The sequence below is a fragment of the Cibotium barometz genome, chromosome 48 (genome assembly GCF_041138505.1).
Source record: "Cibotium barometz isolate CiBa-2024 chromosome 48, ASM4113850v1, whole genome shotgun sequence".
NCBI classification, from domain to species: Eukaryota; Viridiplantae; Streptophyta; class Polypodiopsida; order Cyatheales; family Cibotiaceae; genus Cibotium; species Cibotium barometz.
The window spans coordinates 15,518,315-15,541,153 of NC_141093.1; the positions used below are offsets into that span (position 1 = coordinate 15,518,315).

A 22,839-nucleotide genomic window follows, 5' to 3' on the forward strand; every position below is an offset into this window, starting at 1 on the left:
TTCAAATTTCAGGTATCTCATATCTTTATAGCAAATGATTCTCCAACATGTATCTTTTCCACATCTAGAAGATACACACCAGACATCAAATTACCATGACTCTTTTAAGTTTGTGTTTACCTCGAGTCTCTAAGTTAATCTTTTCAACTCTTTGGGAAATATGATATTTAAACATATACTTTATCTAGAGTAAACTCATTACTATGGTCGTTTCTAAGTTTGTTCTTGATATTCAGGTGAGGTAAATTGAAGATTTATTTTATGTAGACCAAATATATTTTATCTAGACTAAATTCATTACTATAGTCATTAGGATATTCATGTGAGATAACTTATGAAGTTTCTAAACTTAGTGTTTCTACTTAAATTAAGAACTATTATCTAAAGAAAAAATCTTATTTCTCATCATACTTGTGTTTACTAATGTTTCATGAAAATGTCAAAGATCTTGACATCTCGATTATACTTAAAAGTTTATTCTAGTGAGATTATTGGGAATCCTAAAGTCTTGTACCAAAGTTGATAAACTATGACAAATCTCTAGCAACTATGTCACGCCTCAATAATTTATAGTACTGGTATAAACAAAACTTCTTGGTCAATAATGATAGGACATATGGTCACCTCATCCTACTATCTCATGGATGGTCTTGACTGTAGTTTTGTGTTACATAGCCTATAGCATCTTGGAAATTTGAGCAAAAGATAATGAGAAATTTGGCAAAGGAACCACGAACAAGACCAAAGAAGATGCATCACTGTTTCCTTTATGCAAGGGCAAGAAGTGTAGGCATATGCTCACTTATAGTAGTGCTATGTGTGAACAGGGCTTAACCAAGGGCACTTTTTCCCATGTGGTTTTTCCCCTTGGACATCAAGTGTGAAAGGACACTCAACATATAATATTTTGTACTTCTATATTATATGGATGTGGCACACATGCAAGAGTTGACTTGCATTTTGTGGATACCACACTTTTGGCTCTCTCTCTCTCTCTCATTTCTGTGTGTGAGCTTCTCTACCCTGCACCTAACCCTAATGTGCAGGTTTGTGTGTGTGAGTGTGTGAGTCCAACACCCAACATTTGGTATCAGAGCTGGGAGCTGGCCTTGCAGAACTGCTGCTGGAAAAATTTCTGTGAAATTCCGTCCGCAGGCTGCCATATTCCGTCGCCTGCGTTTTTCCGTCCGTCAGGTTCCGTCGTCGCTCTGTTTCCGTCCGCCGGTTCCGTCCAGTAGCTCCACCGTCCGGCCGCCAGAGACGGGCGGCACTAGTGGGGAGCCCACCACCACCGCCCAGCTCACGGGCGGCACCGCCCTTCCCAGCCGGCGGCTGTGCTGTCCACAACGGCGTCCGACAGCTGCTCCGTCTCTCCCGTCACCGCTCCACCCGCCGGCCAACATCGTCCCGACCTGCCGTTCTGTTCCGTTGCAGACGCCGTCTGTCCGGCGTCTCCGTTCCGTCGGCGCCTTGCGCTCCGTCACAGCAGCCGACGTCTCCGTTCAGGCCGTCTCTGCTCCGTCGACGTACCGTCCCGTTCGGCCTCCGTCGCCGTCGGCCTCGCCCAGCGCTACGCACCTGCCGTCGCCCGTGAGCGTTGCCGTTCCCTTCCGCCTGCTCGCCTGCCCGACACCAGCATGGGAGCCTGCGTTGCCGTTCCCTTCCGCCTGCTCGCCTGCCCGACACCAGCATGAAGCGCCTTCCCGTTCTGACCTGTTCGCCCGACACCAGCATGGGAGCCTGCGTCTGAAGCGCCTTGTCGCCTCTCGCTCACCCGACAGCTGCACAAGGCCCGTTTCTGCTGGTCCGCCTCCGTTCAGAGCATTTTTCTGCTGGTCCGCCACTGTCCAGCGCCCGTCTGCTATTCTCCCGCCTACGACTGGTCCACGGCTGCCGCCTCCGTCTGCTCCGCCTTGCTGTCCTCTGCACACCTTGTGACCTGTGTGCACCCATCTGCAGCTCTGCACGCCTCCGTCTTGCCATCCGTGCTCTGCAACGACTCTCTGCAACAACAACTCCCTCCAACGACTGGCCACCTGCAACGACTTGGTCCATTGCCCTTGCCTGGAGGTATTTTTCTGTGCAATTTTTTTTTATCAAACCCAAATACAAAATCTGCAGCCATTGCAGTGCAGGTCATATGCCGATTTTGCAGACAATGAAATTGCAGATGAAATTTGGGGGTTTTTGAAATTGAGGTCAAAATCAGCAAATTGAACCTCTCTAATTTGCAGAAATTTGGGGGTTTTCAAAATTGAGGTCAAAATTGGCAAATTGAACCTCTTTCACTTGCAGAAATTTGGGGCTTTTGTGAAAATTGGCCAATTAGATGCACATTGAAGCGATTGGAGTGCATACAAATTGGGGATTTTCTGATTGGAGCATGTAATTGGGCATTACAGCTGCGATTTGTCGCGTATGTATACACATTGAGTGTAATTGGACAACTTGGTGCAGGTTTACACTTGCTTTGGTTTGCAGGCATACATTTGCACAGGACATTTGGTTGCCTGGCAGTGCACATTGGTGCTTGGTTTGCTTGCAGTTATACTTTGTTGACATGGCACAAAATGCTACAGATGTATTTGGTGTGCTCACCCAGGAGGACAAGCTGGATGGATCTAACTACTCCCTCTGGAGTTTTATGATCCGTAATTTGCTGGTAGCCAAAGGGCTTTGGGGCATCGTGTGTGGTGATGACACACGCCCACATACCATTCAACCAGCCACGCCTCAAAGGGGAGGTGCTCAAAGAGCTCCTGATGCAGATCCTGCTCCCACACAAGAGCAGAAGAGATGGGACTCTAGAGATGCACAGGCCATGTCATTGATAGCCCTTTCAGTGAAAAGGACTATTATTCCGCACATTCGTTCATGCAAGACATCGAAGCTTGCATGGGACACATTGGAAGCAATGTATCAGGTACGCAACGAGGCAAGAGTTGCCTACTTGAAGAGGCAATTGGATCTTCTTTCTATGGATGAGGGTGACTCCATGGCAGATCATCTCACCAAAGTGAAAGATTTGCAGGAACAATTGCTCAACATTGATGAGGTTATCCCAGACAGACAGATGGTCACCAACACTCTTCATTCTTTACCGCCTTCCTACTTGGGCTTTCATACCTCTCTCAACCTCTCGATGAGAGGAGGTGGTGATCCCGTCACTTTTGAAGAGCTCGTGGGTTTACTCTTGCAGGAAGAGCAAACAAGAGCAAACATATCGAGCAACCGTGGTGGAGAAAAGGCATTTACAGCCAAGGATAAGGGTAAAGCAAAGAGCTTTAAGCATGGGGGACAACAGTCTAGCAAGGCTGGTCATGGACAGCCCTCTTCTAGTGGTGAAAAGTCTGACAAAGGGGATGCAAACAAGCCCAAAAAGAAGGGCAAATGTCACTACTGCCATAAGCCTGGACACTACATCAGTGAATGTAGGAAAAGGATTGCAAAAGAGAAAAAGAAAGAAGCAGGCAATGCAGTAGCAGACTCTTCGGATGACAAAGCAAAGCAATCAGCTAATGTAATCCAAGAAGAGTACACTTTTTTGGTCACATGCACTAGTGACACACCAGGTGCTTCAGACACTGATATGTCTTGCATTGCATCTGACAGACAGAATGCATCATGGTATTTTGATAGTGGTGCTTCGAGCCACATCACTTCATGCAAAAATGTATTTCAGCACTTGGTTTATGCTTCAAATGGCCGCACTGTATCATGTGCAGATCATACCACATATCCAGTAAAGGGAATTGGTAATGTCATACTTATTGCAGCCAATGGTGCCAATATATGTATGAAAAATGTATTGTATGTTCCAGGGATAAAGAAAAATCTGCTCTCTGTCTCAGCCATAAACGACCAAGGTTTAAAGGTTGAATTTGAAGATGGGAAGTGTTTGGTAAAAGACCCATCAAAGGGTTATGAAATAGTCACTTCTGGAACACGATACAAAGGCTTGTATAAGCTGGACAGCTATGACAAGCGCACTTATGATGCAAATACAGTGGCTGCCCACACTCCTGCTATGCATGATGCAGAGCTATGGCATGCTCGTTTTGGGCATGTAAATTTTCAGAGTTTGATGCTTTTGCAGAAGCATCATATGGTTGATAATATGCCGCCTCTTGAGTCTCCGCCAAGACATGTATGTGAAGGGTGTATTTTGGGAAAGATGCATCGGAAACCATTCCCCAAAGATAAAGCTGTTAGAGCTGAAAGTAAATTACAGCTCATACATAGTGATGTATGTGGTCCAATGCGGACACCATCCATAGGGGGGCATCTTTACTTCGTCACATTCATTGATGACTACTCCAGGTTTGCTTGGGCTTACCCTTTGAAAGCGAAAGAAGATGTGTTTACATGCTTTCGACACTTTGTAGCAATGGCTGAAAATATATGTGCATGTAAAGTCCAAACACTTCGCTCAGATAGAGGTGGAGAATACATGTCAAATGCATTCAAGGATTATATGCTTCAAAAGGGCATCAAACACCAATGTACTGTGCCTTATACACCGCAGCAGAATGGTGTAGCTGAGAGAAAAAATAGATCTCTCATGGAGATGGCAAGATGCATGGTGAAAACACAAAAGTTGCCTCACAAATTCTGGATGGAAGCTATAATGTGTGCAACTCATGTGTTGAACAGGTGTCCAACAAAAGCTTTGAAAACCATAACACCATTTGAGGCTTGGTATAGCCGAAAGCCAACAGTGGATTATATGCGTACATTTGGGTGTTTGGCATATGCACATGTGCCAGAACAACTCCGAACAAAGCTTGATGACAAAGCAATTAAATGCATTTTTGTGGGCTATAGCAACGAAAGCAAAGGATACCGTCTTTATAATCCAACTACACGAAGGATTTTTGTAAGTAGAGATGTGGTATTTGCTGAAAATTCAGAACAGCCCATGGCCAGCTTGTATAAAAGCAATGATACAGGCATACAGGACATGTTTGATGGACTTTTACCCATTGCAATTAGGGGGGATTCAAATCAGCCAGCCCCTACACAAGAAAATCCACATGTAGAACATGTGGACCAGCCAGCCATTCAGCCCCCTTCTGTAGAAGAAGTGGAAGATCTTGTCAGGGAAGAGCAAACAGCCATAGACACAGCCAAGTCAGTGCCAAGATGGTTGCTGAAAACTTTGCAAGAAAGCAAACTTGCAGCTCCACTCACAGGTAGAACAAGGGCTAGTTCCAGCCATGCCTTGAATGTACATCGTGGGGAGTCTGCATTCGCAATGGGTGGTCTCTTTGATTCAGAAGAGCCTTCTTCTTATGAAGAAGCACATGAGAATGAGCATTGGTTGCAAGCTATGCAAGCTGAAATTTCTTCTATCATGAAGAATAATACATGGGATCTTGTGGAATTGCCTAAAGGCAAGCATGTAATTGGCACAAAGTGGGTGTACAAAGTCAAAAGAAAGTCTGATGGTACTATTGACAGGTACAAAGCAAGACTTGTGGCTAAAGGCTACTCCCAGAAAAAGGGAATAGATTATGAAGAGACTTTTGCTCCTACTTCGAGAATGACCACAATAAGATCAGTGATTGCACTGGCTGCCCATAAAGGATGGAAAGTGCATCAATTGGATATCAAAACTGCATTCTTAAATGGGGATTTACAGGAGGAAGTATATGTAAATCAGCCCATTGGTTTTGTAGTTCCTGGTGAGGAACATAAAGTATGCAGGTTGCACAAAGCATTGTATGGGTTAAAACAAGCTCCAAGAGCTTGGTATGATAAGATACATGCTCATCTAACCAGCCAAGGTTTCGAGAATAGTTCAGCTGAAAGCACATTGTATGTGAAGAAAACCGATGCCGATATTCTCATAGTCATCTTGTATGTAGATGACATGCTCATTACAGGTACAAGCAAAGCACAAATTTCAGATTTCAAAGCTGATTTGAAAGCTGAATTTGATATGTCAGATTTGGGGCCTTTACACTACTATCTCGGCATACAGTTTATGCATACAGATGATGGCATTGTTATGCAGCAAACTAAGTACATAAAAAGTTTGCTAAAAAGGTTTCACATGGATGAATGTAAGCCCATTTCTACTCCGGTAGAACCAGGTGTACGGCTTACTATGCATGATATTGGAGAGCCTTTTGAGGCTGGCCTTTATAGCCAGGCAGTGGGATGCCTCATTTACTTGTGTAACACGAGGCCAGACATATCTTTTGGGGTGTCTTTGTTGAGCAAATTCATGCACAGCCCAGGCACAAAGCATTGGCAAGCAGTCAAACGCATTTTTCGTTATCTTAAGGGTACCCTGGATCTTGGTTTGTTCTATCCCAGGGGGGACAGCTTGCAGCTTTATGCATACAGTGATTCAGATTGGGCTGGTGATTACGATACCAGGCAATCCACCAGTGGGAATTGTTTTTTTCTTGGCAGCTCATGCATATCTTGGTTGAGTAAAAAGCAACCCACTGTTGCTACATCTACTTGTGAGGCTGAGTACAGGGCAGTCTTTACAGCTACAGTAGATTGTGTATGGTTGAGGAGACTATTGGCTGATCTTCGTGAGTGTCAGCAGACACCCACCACCATTCTCACTGATAGCCAGAGTGCTATGGCTGTGGCACGAAATCCAGTATTTCATGCACGTACCAAGCACATAGAGATTCATTATCACTATGTCAGAGAGAGGCTACATGCAGGGGAGATCAGTTTATCTTATTGCCCTACACAGGATAATGTTGCAGATCTATTCACAAAGGCTTTATCTCGAGAAAAGTTTGAAGCTTTCCGCAAAGCTTTGGGCTTACTCTCATACAGAGAGTGATCTGCTACCTTGTACAGGTTCACACTTCCACTACAGGGGGGATTTGTAGGCATATGCTCACTTATAGTAGTGCTATGTGTGAACAGGGCTTAACCAAGGGCACTTTTTCCCATGTGGTTTTTCCCCTTGGACATCAAGTGTGAAAGGACACTCAACATATAATATTTTGTACTTCTATATTATATGGATGTGGCACACATGCAAGAGTTGACTTGCATTTTGTGGATACCACACTTTTGGCTCTCTCTCTCTCTCTCATTTCTGTGTGTGAGCTTCTCTACCCTGCACCTAACCCTAATGTGCAGGTTTGTGTGTGTGAGTGTGTGAGTCCAACACCCAACAAGAAGGACATTTTGGTGCAGCTAATTGTCTTTTCTCAAGAGGTTTTCCAATTGGGAACACTCCCAACAAGCATTGCCATAAAACAATCTACATTTGAGCGGCAATTTACTATGCTAAATTTTGTTCAGGTTTTGTTTCCACCAACGAGTTGTCTTAGTGAGGAGCCAAATCTTATTAACTCGATTGACAAACCAAGGCGCAAGAATAATCAACCTATATATCAAAGTAGTCAAAACCTGAGGGAAAGAGAATCTAGGATAAGGTCCATGATGTGTCGTGTGGAAAATCCAATCCTCTGTTCTTTCACCATCCAGACCAACTGTAAGAGGAGTAAAAGTTTGCAATTGTTCCTATAACATGGGCCATAAAGGTCTGTAGTGCATACCCAGGGGCCAACATCTTTGAGCTCGAGGAAAGGACAAAACATTTCCTTCAGCATCAACAATGTCTTGGCAAACCTGAATGCCTTTTGTAGAAAGAGAGTAAGCTTGGTGAGGGGAATGGAGAGCCAAACGAGTAGGGAATGCACCGCTCCAAAAGATATTTTCTTGTCTCAAAGTATTGCCAATCTCAGGAGGTCTACCCGACCATTGAATATATTGTAGAACAAGTTTCCAGTCTGCAAGAAGATAAGAGACATAAGGGCATCAAGAATTTTGACGTCCACATAGCCAAATAAAAGTTCCCAGTGAGTTAGCTACCATTTGCCAAATGCATATGTATTCGCATCAAAGCAAAGAGCTGCAATCATAAGTGTCCAAGGTTGTTGCTGCGCAATGAAAGTCGGTAGCAGAGTGGCTTTGAGAGCCAAACTCATAGAGCTCCCCGTTCAGCATGCATTGCACAATCTGGATCATTATAAGCGATTGCAGGCTATAAAATTTACTTAACCAACACAAAAAAAGAACCCAAGCTAGCATAATATATACAGTAACCACCAAAGAAACCTATCTTGCCAGCAAATTCATGCTGGTTATGTTCTTGAAAAAACATGATATTAGGATGCATTTTATGTACATATTCCCAAACAAGTCTCCATTAGTCAGAGGAACAAGAAACTTGTACATTGTATGATACACATTTTATAGATGCATTCATCATCATGAAGAGGAGAGAAAAAGATGGTTAAGTAACCATCATACCTATATCGCCCTACAAAGCCCGAATGCCACCTTTCACAACATTAGACCAGAGCATACCAGCATCTATCTCGGTAGAGGTAGATACACAATCAGAAGATGAAGCACGAGTCTACGTAGAGGAAGGATCAGACCAACGATGGAGTTGCAACTGACGTGGCCGTATAATCTTTTTGGCATAAAGGGTTTGCTAGCCGTCCTTATCCAAAGTAGATCGACGCACATCTGCAGTAGCTTTGTGCTTAGAAGACATGTTTTTTTGCATTGCCACTTGTGCTTGTTGGGGCACTAATTGTGGTTGCACAACACCTTTTCTCCTAGTGTGTATACCAATGATGGGTCCTGTTTGACCTATCTTAGATGGAGGAACATTATCATTAACCAAAGCTGTTGGCGGCAAGGAAGTAGCAGGGGGTGTAATTCGAGGGTGGGGCAATCATTTGCAAAGTACACACGTGCACACATTTTTTATAAATAGTAATGATATATTACTAGTGGGAAACCTCACTGCGAGGTGAAAACCCACGAAGAAATATGTACTGAACAATGATGAGTCGAAAAAGGACCCATACTAGAGTTCTTAAAAAATAGTCAAAGAAAAGAGAGAGTCTACAAATCAACATCCTGGCTTGCATAATAACAATGCAGTGTCCGTCGCAAGGAGAGCCTGAAGAAGGAGAAGGTGTCTAAAACATATGCTGTCCGAACATGAATTGGTTCCGGCTGGTACAAATTGTCCACAAAGCCAAGAACCATGCCTAGGAGAAGAACACAGCATAAGGCCGGAGTGCAACCTGTCAGCACTACAAATATCCAGAAGTGTTTTCCAAAAAAGTGTGCGGGAAGTCTAATGCGCAAGGAAGTTGATACCCTATCTAGGAGCAGTCTGGAATGTGGACATGATCAATGAAGGTGCAACACTGTCTTAGACTGTGCACCACAGTGATGGACGAGGCACAGATATGCGGTGAGTGCAGAAGCACACCCACTGGGGGTACTCCAAGCATGCATCTCCAAAGGAACATGCGTCCTTTCAATGGCGAACCGCTCCTCTAGATCCCACTTAAACATTTCCTCCACCATAGTAATGGTTTTTGTAAGTGCCACATATCATTACATACATGCGTAATCCATGGCGGTGGCTGCAGTCTCACATATAAATTCTTAGCCAATATAATATCCAAAGGCACCCCCAAAACTTTCTAGTCAGCCATGCGGTCATGCATACAAACAGTGGTATTGGTGCAAAGGGGGACAACAACTCATATATCTCATGCCACAAAGGTCTATAATGCATACCCAATCCATAACTACGTCGAGCCATAGGGAAGGACTTAATGTTTCCAACCTGGTCCACTACATCATGAATCTCAATTATGCCCTTTTTTGCCAAGAAGAAAGCTTTCCTTGGTTGTGTGAAAGCCAATGGGCAGGCAAGAGCAACAGTCCAATGTACGCTTTCAGCCCTCAACGAATTCCCTTGCACCATGTTACATGTGAAACTTTCTTCCAATCTTGAATAAGGTGCGTGCTGTATGGACAGCCATGTATCTTTCCAACAAAACGACCAAACACAAACTCCCGGTGTGTAGTAGTTCAGTCACCAAAGCTTGAGGATCTCATTCTAACACACATGGCTGCTAGCATCCGTGACTAAGGCTATCGCTGTGCTACAAAATCTGACAAAGTAGCTTTCCGTGCAAGGACATGTATATGTATGTTGAGGATGTTCAATCCACCATGCATACGGGGAGTACATAGCTTTGTCATTGACAATAGCCTGAGTGCGTTCTTATGGTGTTTTGATTTCCAAAAGAACTCTAATATTTCTGACATAAAGGCATCAATCCGATCCCTTAGCCAAAACAGAAGAGGTAAAAAGAACTGAATATATGCAATGAGTATGGATTGTACTATTCTCAGGCGCACATGCAGAGGCCAAGTGGAAAGCTTCTAGTAGTACAATTTCTCTTTTATGCGTTGTAATATACAGTCTGCCTATGCATTAGCAATAGTGTTCCATGCTAGCGGATATTCCAAACGACGCACAATCTGTGAAGGCTCAATTATTTGCCCAAGCCATATATGATCATGCCAAGCTTCAATTTTCAATGGCAAGAGTTTGGATTTCCTAAAATTGATTTTGAGGCCTGCCGCACATGGGAAGAGGTCAGGTGCTTCCATTACGGATTTGAGATCATCCGGATGATTTCTAGGCAGAAAGAAGGATCATCTGCATATGCCTGTCGTCCCACAAGTTGATCACCTGATGGCAAACCCAGCCCATGCAAAGTATGCGTGGTGAGAAGGTGATCCATATGTAAAAGCAGTGGATGCATGGCATTGGCATATAGTAATGCACTCAAGGGGCAGCCTTGGCGTTCGCCACCCACACACACACACCCCACTGTTTCATTATAAAATCAATGTACAATCATAGCTGCCCCAACATGGGGGAGCTACTACAGAAAACTAGAAACTGTGATAAAACACTTCCAACTCGGCTGTGGAAAGATCTCCAAGAAAGTGGGCAACTTGGAGAGATTGGAACAAGGAAAATTTGAAAAAGGCGAAGACATCCACCAAAGTGTGCCCAAACAACTGAGTGTTGCGGGCATGGTATAAACTCCATAAGGCCCAATAACAACACCACAAAAAAAAGAGAGCATAATCGGGGGTAGGGGGATATCTACCAAAAAGCCAAAAGTGCATGCTAAAGGAAAGGTTGGGAAACCGGGCATGGAGAAGAGTTGTTAAATGATCCAAGAAATCTTGAGCGGTAGGACAAGCCCAGAGAAGATGCAGAACCGTCTTGCGTAGATGCGAACAAGTAGGGCAAACCGAGGAGACAATACGTCAGGCAGCCGTAAGGACACCCACCGGAAGGGCCCCCACCAGACATCGCCATAGAAAGACCCGTTGTGTGAGGGGAAGCTTACTTTTCCATATATGATGAGAGAAAGTGGAATAACTTGGTAGCTCCCGATCAAACTTCCAATCAGGCAATGGAAGAGGAGAGAGCAGGTGAGGGACTGGTTGGAAAGGCTGTAGCAACTTAGCAATAGCATGCCATATAGGCCGGTGATGCACCCCCAGATGAAATCGTTTCTGGGCCTGTGGAAAAGAGTGTGCGGCACTGTCATCCACTACATCTTCTACCAGAGAAATGCCCAAGCGATGTAGAAAATAAGCCTTATGATGCCGAAAAAGTGCCAGAGGAGAATCAAAGACCCGACTCCAGCGTAGACTCTGTTGACGAAGCGAATTGCCCGGATCCGGAGGGGGGCCAGACCAAGATAAATGTGCCAAAAGTTGCTGCCAATCGGAAATCAAACGGGTAGAAAAAGGACATCCAGGAATGCGGTGTTGAAAATGCCCGAAAATAACATGCGGGATAGCTGGTGTCCAATGCCCAAATGTTGCTATCCTAAGAGAGGCAAACACGTGAGAAAGCATGAGTGTCCAGGGTTGATATTGTTCCAGGAAAGTAGGCAAGAGCATGGCCTTGCGAGCAAGCACATGAACATGTATGTTGAGGATGGTCAAGCCCCCGTGCATCTTTGGCGCGCCTTTATCTTTTCCTTTTCCAGCAAGTGACTGCACTTGATTGATTGGTTTGGCATTCTTTGCTCCATTTCTATTTGCTGTGTTAGCTTGCAAATTCTCATTCTTTTCCCGTGTCTGGGGCGGCAAGGCATTGGGAGGGGGCTGATGCAGAACCATTGGGCATTCAGAGGCTAGATGCCCAAACTTGTGGCAGGCAAAACAAGCTCCTGCAAATACACCCCACTTCAATTCAAAATACTTTTTTCCCAATTGCACTCCCTCAACTTCCACTGCAATAGAAGGAGGGGTAGGTGTATCAGTGTCCCAGAGAATGGAGAACCTGTTACGGTTTCCCATGGGGCGTGGAGGACAAATGACCTGTCCCAAAGAAGCAACCAGGCCAGGCAACTCTTCACGCATATAATCCGGGAAGTTAACAACCTCAACCCATACAGGACAATGATGTCGTATAAGACTTTGATAATCCTTGTTTGGGGACCAGGGCATAGCATGTACCATCTGCTTTCCGTAAAACAGGGGAGAGAATTCAAGAGGCCTCTGCTTGCACGAAGCATCTGATAAATGCACCTCATAAAAGTCTCTGGAAGCAAAATACACTCCCTCTACAAAGCATCCTCCAAGGATGGACTTAATCCACTGTGCGACATCACTGGCCGTTGGGATTCTTCCTGGAAAGAAAATTATAACTGCAGTTTGAGACAACTTCCTAAGAGGATTCATGAGGGACGACAATTTCAATTTGTACGTGACCTCTGGAACCGGTTTGCCCCATTCCTGTCGTGATTGCTGAAAGTCATCCTTAAGGGTGTCAAAGACGTACTGAGCTTCCATAGTAAGTTCATCATCTTGTGATGCAGGCTCTGATAGGCGGCGCTTAGCATCTGCAGGTCTTTCTTTTCGAGCATATGTACAAAAATCCAAACCTGAAGCCATGATTGAAATACGACTCTCTCTCTCTCTCTCTCTCACACTTTTTTTTTTTGTAAAGCTTCATGTCATTAATTACACGTGGGAAACCTCAAAACGAGGAAAACCCAGCAAAAAGACCATATACAAGGGAGACTACTAGAGTGTTCACTATGTTCAGTGTGAACATAGTTAAACATCTAAAAAACAATCTGTAAAAAGAGCATACAGAGATGAGTCAATCTCATGAAGAGAGAGACAGTCATATAAAGATTGCTGAAGAGAGGAACGGAGGAATGAGTAAGCATCCAAATGAGGCCCAGCAAAAACTATCCTGTTGCGAGACTCCTAGGTAGTCCATAAAGCCCAATAGTGAATCCAATCAAAGAAGACTTTATAGGATCTAAGGGGTGAAGGGAGAAGACCGAAGATCCAAAAGTATTTCCCAAAGGGTGCCTGTCGGAAGCGGGCTCTCAAACGTGCAGCAATCCGATCCAATAAAGTCCTGGTGAGAGGACAACTCCATAAAAGATGAAAGACTGTCTCTTGAGAAGAACCACAACTATGACAAGTCGAAGGTGCCAAAAGTCGCCTAGCCAAGAAAAGGCCGACTGGCAAGACTCCAGTCAAGCATCTCCATAAAAAAAGTTTACTTTTCAAAGGAAGACTGCATTTCCAAAGAGAATGAAGCCGTTGTTTCCACCAAGCCTGACTTTTGTGAAGATGCCAAATCTGATTCGCATGTTCTTGAACCCAAGAGGCAGGCAACAAGAAATGATATATCGAATGAACCGAAAGTTTAGCCATTGATAAAGGGCCTCGTGCAGGTTGTTCTCTTTTAAGGCTCCAATCAACCAAACGATCAGAACGATCCAAATCTGCAATTGGTTCAAAAGGAGCAAGAAGTTCTCGAATAAGCTGCCAGATTGATCTATAATGCATCCCCAGACCAAATTTCCTGGCGGCAACCACAAAAGGAAGCACATGGCCACTAGCATCCAAAACATCATCAATAAATAAACTCCTTTCTTTGAAAGGAAATATGCCTTCCTAGGCTCACGTAGAGCCAAGGGTACATCAAAAGCCTTCGACCAATGAATACTCTCAAGGCGAAGCGAAGAAGATTGCGCATTAAGCCTGGGATTCCAAAAAAGATATTGCGTAATCTGTTTCCAGGCAAAAATTAACTTAGATGAAAGAGGGTAGCTGATAATCTTTCCATCGAAATGGCTGAAAATTGCATCCCAATACGTAATAGTCCGCTTTCCAAAAGCAGGTGAAGACATAGACATACACATATGACCCAACATAATAGCCCATGGCTGGCGCTGTTGTACAAATTCCATCAGCAAAGTGGATTTACGAGCAAGCACATGAAAATGAATATTCAATATGTTCAAGCCACCATGTATCTTTGGAGAACACATCTTTGGCATTGATAAAAGACGAAGACCCTTTTTACGATGTTGAGTTTTCCACACAATTGCCATTGCCAGAGACATAAACCGATCTATATCAGCTTTCCTCCACATAATCAATGGAAGAAAGAACTGTATGTAAGCCATCACAATAGCCTGCACTATCCCGAGACGTACATGAAGAGGCCAAGTGGAAAGCTGCCAATAATCAATTTTGCGATTCAATTTTAGCATAACCCATTGAATCATTTGTGAAGATGACAGCTGCCAACCCAAAGGGTAACCCAAATGACGAACGATATGTCCACCAGGAGGTATTCCACCGGGCCACAATACATGATGCCATTGCTGTACATTAAGCGCGAGCAAGGTAGACTTATGGAAGTTTACTTTCAAAACAGCAGCCATACCAAAAAGTTCCAAAGCCTCCATTAATTTCTGAAGATCTTGTTGCGTATTCTTGGGCATAAAAAAAGAATCATCAGCATAAGCCTGAGCCAGGAAAGTATGCCCAGCAGGAAGCTGTAAGCCATGCAATTCATCAGTGGCTTGCAAAAAATCCAAATAGCAAAGAAAAGGATGTGTGGCAATAGCAAACAACAAGGAACTAAGCGGACAACCCTGGCGAACTGAACGTCCCAATTTCCAAGAATTTGATAGAGAAGAGCTCAAAATCAAAGAAGCATCACTGTCATTATACAGCCAATACACAATATTTTGCCACTTTGCACCGAAACCAAGATAACTCATAGTCATAGCTATGTAGTCCCAATGCACAGAATCAAAAGCTTTCTCAATATCAACCTGCAAAATGAGTACATCCTGCTTAGTGTATTTGGCATATTCAATGGCAATATAAGCATTGGCTAAATTATCATTGATTTGCCTCCGAGGCACAAAACCATATTGCGCAGGATGCAAACCATCATGTAAAAATCCTTTAATACGATTTGCCAACATCTTAGTCAGAAGCTTATAGATGACAGGCATAAGAGTAATGGGCCTCCAATCAAAAAAAACTTCACAAAGATCCCGTTTAGGGAAAAGCTTAACCAATCCTTCTTTCCAAGAAGATGGTAGTACATCATTTGCCCAAGCTTCATTGATCATATACAGCAATGATTAAGCATGGAAAAATTCCACTGTCAATCCATCCCATCCGGGAGATTTCCATCGACCCATTGAACGTAAAGCATCTTTAAGTTCAATATCAGTGAACGCAGATTCTAATTCCAATGCATCCTGTGGAGAAATAATGGGCTGAACATGATGCAATAAAGCATAACGAGCATTAAGTATGTCAGATGAAGTAGTTGGCGGTTTAGCAAAAAGAGCTGCAAAATGCTGACTAGCAATATATGAGAGCTCCGATAAAGAATGAGTCCATTGACCATCAGATTTTTTCACCCTTCTGATGCATTCCTTTTGTCTTGAAGCATGTAGATTTTTGAAAAAATCTTTGGAAGAGCAACCCTTATCTATGATAGCTCGATGTCGCGAACGTGTCAACCATTTTTGCAATTTTCTTTGATCATTTAGCATGAGGAAATGCTTAGCCTGCATTAAAGATTCTTGTTCATTAGTATTTAAAATCCTATACTGAGCAAGATCAGCCATAGATTGACATGTTTCTTTAGCCTGCAAGATCCGATCCCGCAAGTCGGCCATGTAATAACGACCATAATCACAGATCACAGCCTGCATGCGCTGAACAAATTGAAACCAAGCAATGTCAATGTCCTCATGCATTTGAAGGGGCAAAGGCTCAATGGCTTGCAAAACCATTTCCTTGAAATCAGCATGCACAAGATAACTGTTGTTTAAAAGCAACAGCCTATGTTTCTGAAGAATAGAGACATCTTGTGGCATGTCGAAATAAAGGCCTAACCATAAAGGAGAATGATCAGAGAGTAACATGGAACGATCAATCCATAGTTTGCAAACAAAATCATCGTATTGGTCAGCATGTAACAAGTACCAGCGATCCAGACGTGTCCAGATATGTGGAAAAGCATTGTGGTTAAAAGTAAACCCTTGCAGATGAGGGAATACATGCTGCCATAGGTCCAAAATATTGCAGGAAGAGAGCAAATCATTCCATGTTCTGCGTTCAGCTCCAAGCATATGAGTTCTTCCAGTGGAATTAAATTCAGGAGATGGAGCATTATTAAAATCTCCACAAAGGAATGCATTATGGAGCCAGGGATAAGCCAACATTTGTGACCATATATTTGCCCTGTCAGCTGAGCTTTGTGGTGCATAAACTGCTGCAAATTCATAAATTTGTCCATACAATAAACATTGAATGACCATCCATCTGCCAGCAGAATCATTGTAGGCCAACATTGGTTGTAGATCATGCTTAACAAGCATAAAAACTCCCGAGTAATGCTGAGTGCTCGCATAAAATATATCATAACCAGCAAAGTGACCTGATTGACCCACTAAGGTATGCTGATTGTGTTCTTGCACACACACTAGATGAGGCTGCATTTTATGTACATAGTGCCAAAACAGCCGAAATTTACTTGGATCACAAAGTCCTCTAATATTGTACGAAAGACATTTTATTGGAGCATCAAACATCAAATCTGTACAAAGGTATATACAGTGAACAGCCAGCAAAATCAATGCTGCATAACAACAACTGAATCAGGGAGAGAGCCCTCGCCCTGAATCAAGAGAGACTCATGCATATTCGTATCAACACACATATCCAAAGCATTTACATTGGCATCCATACTCGAGGAAGCACCTCGAACTACATCCGACCATATTCTAGAAAGCATAGTCGATGAAGTGGAAGACTGTGCAATAGTGGCAGATGCAGTCCAATTACGTGAAGGAACGGGAGCACGACGAACCATAGTAGCTTTTTTCGGAGTTTTCCATTCAGCCGAAGATATTTTATCTTTTCCTTTATCCTTAGGTTGATTAGGCACTGCCAAAGAAGAAACAACTTGTGGAATAACTTTAGGTTTTCCTTTCTCTTTCTCCTTTTGAGTATTTCGAGTGGCTTGATTTGTTGGTATCTCCTTAATTTGAGTTGGCTGCTCATTCGCTGAGATGGGAGGTACAGCAGATAACGGCGGAGGATGCAGCAGAGAAGGACATTCAGAAGCCATATGCCCAAACTTATGACAAGTGAAACAAGCACCTGCAAAGACTCCCCAATTTAATTTGAAGTAACGTGCACCCATGCCACGCACATTTTCTACTTCAACAGCAATTGCAGGTGGTTGCTCATGGTCTGTATCCCACAAGATGCAAAATCTGTTTTTGTTTCCTGTAGGACGAGGTGCACAAACCACTTTGCCCAGAGTGGCTGCTATACCTGGCAAATGTTCCCTCAAATATTCCGGAAAATCCTCGACCCAAACAGGACAACGATGCCTAATCAAGGACTGATAGTCCTTGGTCGGGGACCAAGGTAACACATGTACCAACTGTACACCAAACATAAGGGGAGAAGTTTCAAGCATCTGCTGCTTATATTGACCATCAGACAGTAATACATCATAAAAACCCCTTGCTGCAAAGTGAACTCCATCTACAAAGGGTCCACCTAGAATGGACTGAATCCATTGAGCTACTTCTTGCGCAGAAGGCATTTTACTTGGAAAGAAGAGAATAATCCCTTTCTCTGAGTATCTACGCAGAGGAGACACAATCGTCGGCAATTTAATCTTGTAACTGAAAGGAGGAGGCGGGTCCTTCCATTTGACACGACTGTCTACAAAGTCCTCACATAAAGCCTCATATACAAACTGTGCATCCGACGAATCTTGCTTAATCATGGTGACAGATTCAATTGCAGCATGCTGCCTCTTGTTACTGTCTGCAGCATTATCCCGGCGAGCATAGGTCACAACAGTCTCAGACATAATTGCAAGAGTAAAGTCTGTACAACACTGCAAAACAACTCTTTTTTTTTTTTTGAAAGCTGTATGCTGTATACAGGAGCCTTTGAAATTTAGGCGAGTAGAGTCGCAGCTTCGAAGCAAAAGGAGTCGCAGGCGAAGAGGCGAACAAGGTCGCAGGCGATAGGCGAATTGGGTTGCAGGCGATAGGCGAACTGGGTCGCAGGCGAGCAGTCGAACAGGCGAACTGGGTCGCAGGCGAGTAGAGTCGCAGCTTCGAAGGCAAAGGGAGTCGCAGGCGATAAACGAAGTGGGTCGCAGGCGATAGGCGAACTGGATCGCAGGCGAGAAGTCGAATAGACAAACTGGGTCGCAGGCGAGCAGGCCTCTCTCTCACACACGTGCGCGCGCGCGCACACACACACACACGCACACACACGAGCGCACAGAGAAGAAAAGCGAGCTGTACAGCAGGTCGTGAACCCTAGAACAAGCTCTGCAGAGCCCTCGCACCTCTCTCTCACACCTATGCTCCTACACACACACCTCTCTCTCTCTCTCTCACACACACACACACACACACACAAGGCAGCCAAGAGGCTGAAGAGAAAAAAAGATGGAAGCTATGAAACAAGAAGAGGCAGCGAGTAGCAAGCAAATGGAGTAGAGTCGCAGGCGAGCAAGGCACAAACATGAAAAGTCAAGCGGGAGAGCAGGCGAGCCTTACACATACAGTCAAAGAGTCACTCAGGCTAGCAGAACTAGAAGGGAGTGAGCAGGCGAGTGTCTCACCACACGTGCACACACACAAGGGGGGAGCAGGTCGAGCAGGGCGAGCATGTCGAGCAGGGCTAGCAGGTCGAGCATGTCGAGCAGGTCGAGGCGAGCAGGTCGAGCAGGCTCTCGCTCTCTCTCTCACACACACACACACACACACACACACACACACACATAAATACATCCATCCATCCAGACATACATACATATGTGTGTGCGTGTGTACATATACATTTACACAGCGACCTGGAAGAGAGAATATGTGTTGTAGATTAATCTCACTGTAGACCATGTTACTAAAGAGAAAGTTTACATGCTTATAATTTTGCTTTCTTGAATTTGCATTATTTGACAGTGCTTCACTGATGGTTGTTGTTTTACTGCGGTGGTGTATGCTAGGCAAAATATCACATAATGCAAGAGTTATTGGGAAAGTTTCATGGGTTGCCAATGACAAACCCAAGGGGTGATGATGAGAAACTTTTGCTCTTGTCATTGAGGGAGGAGAGGCAAAAAGCACGGGCAGCCATGAAAGCTATGTTCAACCCATACTTTGGCTCGACTTTTCTCACCGATACAGGAAAAGAGTCTGCTTTTTCTTACAATGTCCAACGCTATGCAGATGTTTACACAAGCAAGCTTGAAAATTTATTGCAATTATCTGTGGAAGCTTGGCTGTATACGCCATTCGATGTGAAGATTCTACCACATCATGTCAAGGTATGCTTCTCTTCTTCACTGAAAGCAAAAAGTGCTGTTCATTATGATGGTGCAAAGACATTCTCTTACAGTAGTTCTCAAGTAATTGGGGTCCTTGATTTCGGACTAAATCTATTGCAACACCCTACAAAGCTAGATTGAATGCATTCTGTATGTGTCTTGATGTTATATGTTATGTTTTCTGCAGGTAAGCCCAGCAAGTCTTTTGAAGAAGGCTCCATAGCAGTTCGCCTACAATTGCTTCTAGTTCACACAGGTTGGTACTTCCCAATCGTAAAAAGATTGGGATATCAAATCTATTTTTTTTGGCTTAAGCTGCATGGGCATACTAATAAGGTGGCACTCATTAAGAGTGCTAAATTTGGATATTATCCAAAATCTCTTCCACCATGGCCTTTACCTAAAGCACACAAATTTGCAAGAGCTACCTAAAGTGCACAAATTTTCTAGAGCATTTCTCTAATCAAAGTCAATGTAGTGCTTTTAATGTGCAGTTTCTTTAAATTGATGAAATTGGTTGGGTGGGCGCTTTTGCCCTAGTGGCTATCACATGATGCTGCCAGCAGAGGGAGTGAGTTTGAACCCTTAACACCTAAATATAGATCCAAAGCAACCTTCATGATGATAATGCCCTGGTTTTTGTGCGCTCTTCATCTACACCAAGTATGCTAATAAGCAATTTCTAATGATTTTTTGGAGCACTACACATTATGGTCTTCATTAATCTATACATGATTCTCTTCTATAATTGTGTATGTTTGCGATTAATTTAGTTAATGCTATCCTTTAAAAACAATATCATAGTTCTGTAATATTCTATATGTAATCTTACTCATAGAGGAGAACATTGGATAGTCAGCCATGCTAAAATGGCATTAGTAGAATTCATATATTTGCCTTCTAGTAACTCTTTTGATCTGCATTCTATGGAGGACAAAAAATCGCATGTGACCAAGGCCTTTGATCATTGAGAATGCAAGGAGTTCGCTAAGTCTTGTGAGGGCATTGTGGTGATCTATGGGTGATAGTGTGACAAGGCGATGAGTCATGTCGTGAAACTTGGTAATGTTAAACCAAAAAAAAAAGCATTCTTGGACTTTTTGTTTGCAAGTTTGCTTTGTGGAATGAGCATATTGTGGCACTCAAAGTCATTGAGAAGGCATGGCCACAATAACAAGTCTAATATTGTTTTGCAAATTTTTGTAAGGTCTTTTGTAAGGACTTTTACTCATGCCTCCTCAAAGTCATTGGGGAGGCATGGTCACAATAACAAGTCTTATATTGTTTTGGATATTTTTGTAAGGTATTTCACTCAGAACCCAGACCACGGCTCTATAAGTGCTTAAGAGCTTCATTTTCCACCACATGATTTGGGGAGTCATGGCATTGTATGTGTCCATGAGTAGCATGATCGTTGTAAAACATAGGTGCCATCTCTTTAAAATTTTTGTGGCATATATTTTATTGATATGATGTGATTCACATGCTCGTTGGTAGCCTACATGATAGGGTCCATTCTATTGTATGGAAATAGTCCTCATTTTTGTTCAACAAAAGGATTGCAAAGACATCTTTAGGCACTCTATGAAACCAGAGGGACCTCTCTATGAAACTCTCATAAAACCAATCGTTTTTTATCAAAGGGATCTTTTGTACAAATGAAAGCTAGTTGATATCACCACTTTATATGTTTACTTAGGTGCCACTAATAGGCGTGATCTACACTATGTAACCATCTCATTCTTGGAAGGTGAGGGTGTGCACTTCTCTTGCACACCTCAACATAATATTTTTAGGAACTAGGAATGAAGAGTTGGTTTTTGACACTTTTATGAGGTTTCTAGGCATGTATGGAGCTTTATTTGGGGACTTTACTTTGGTAAGAATTGCAGAAGGATAGAGAGATTATGGGTGATGATCTTCTTAGGCAATATATGTAACGAGTCGTTGATGTCTCACGAGTATGCAACCCCATTGAGGTTTTAGGCACTCTTTGAGATGGTTACCTACATGCATCATATGTACACTTTAAATAGAGACTATCATATGACAAGTGTTGAGTCCTCCAGATTAATAAAAGAGCAGAGATATTGCTATGTGATGCAGTATATGCTTAGTTTCACGACTGTAGATGCATGAAATTTTAAGTGATATATGGTATGTTAATTTTGTGCATTGAACCACATGACACATCATGGTGAGTGGTTCAAAGAATTGAGAGACTTGGAAAACCAGATTACGTAGGATCATGTGATGATACAATGCACCCTATTATATATGCTGGGAAAGTCCTATGCAGAATGGCAAAATGATGTGCATTTTGTTGTCTGGGAACCATTGAGTGTCTATAATTGTTGCTTAATATGTAAGGTACCTGTTTGATTCTTTTCTTCAGTCTTTATAGAATACTTTATTTTATCTACTAGCTACTCATCTCATCAAACACAATATCCTTGCTCACTCTCATCTCACGTGTATCTATCACCTTTCCGCTCAAGCGAGTAACTAACGAATATATATTTTTCTACCTTGGAATCTAACTTACTTCTCATCTCATCTAATACATGTATATAAACAATGCACTCAAACACTTTTAAGTATTGAAAATCTAGTCTTCTATCAGTAACTGTTTGTTCACAAATCATGTCATGAATTGTTGTAGTAAATGTCCTATTCATGGCATAAATTGTAATTGCTACTGATTCAATCTAATAATAATACGACTTTTCTCATTCATCTATGCATGGGATTCTTCTAGAACTTTCAACAATTCTATTTTGCTTCAGAGTGTAGACCTTCAATTGTTGCAATGGGCATCTTGTTAATGCTTTAAACCGCATTTGTTACTACTTCAGTCCCAAAATAATAATGCCTCATTCATCGATGCATGTGAAACTTCTACAATATACATGTTTTTCCTTTTTGTAACCACATTTTGTTGCGAAGTGTGGACTTGTATGTGAACTGCCTCTTTATCCATGCTCTCTCAAATAGTAAGTGAAACATTGGAGAAATATTCTCCCCACCATCTGAGCTTAAGTACTTTATGTGCATGCCTTAATCTTTATTTGCCATAGTTTTGAAGCTTTGAAAGTGAGTAAACACTTAAATTTTCTCTTTCATGAAATCCACCCACACTTTCCTAGCGTGGTTATCAATGAAAGATACATAATAATGGCATCCTCTAATTAATGGCAATGGGTCTATTGTGAGACCTTGCAATAGAATGCTAGGCATTTATAAGTGTCATATGGTAGTACCATAGGTATTGAGAATTTTGCAAGTTCACATGTATGTCT

The 22,839-nt window shown here is 42.9% G+C and overlaps 1 protein-coding gene across 10 annotated transcripts in view; it reads left to right on the top strand.

Annotated features, from left to right (window-relative positions):
- LOC147610862 (HAD-superfamily hydrolase, subfamily IG, 5'-nucleotidase) overlaps window positions 1–20,962 on the top strand; it is a 118,704-nt gene extending 97,742 nt beyond the window's left edge. For 4 of the 10 annotated variants that reach the window (XM_086785497.1, XM_086785496.1, XM_086785489.1 and 1 more), the window contains exons 13-14: window positions 19,220–19,540; window positions 19,728–20,283. In XM_086785497.1, the coding sequence (XP_086641623.1) occupies window positions 19,220–19,540; window positions 19,728–19,763 (357 nt within the window). In that variant the 3' untranslated portion in view covers window positions 19,764–20,283. Of the gene's footprint in view, window positions 1–19,219; window positions 19,541–19,727 lie in introns of all 10 variants that reach the window. The other 6 variants (XM_086785499.1, XM_086785492.1, XM_086785494.1 and 3 more) reach the window with 3 other exon arrangements.
- Window positions 20,963–22,839: the final 1,877 nt, after the last annotated feature.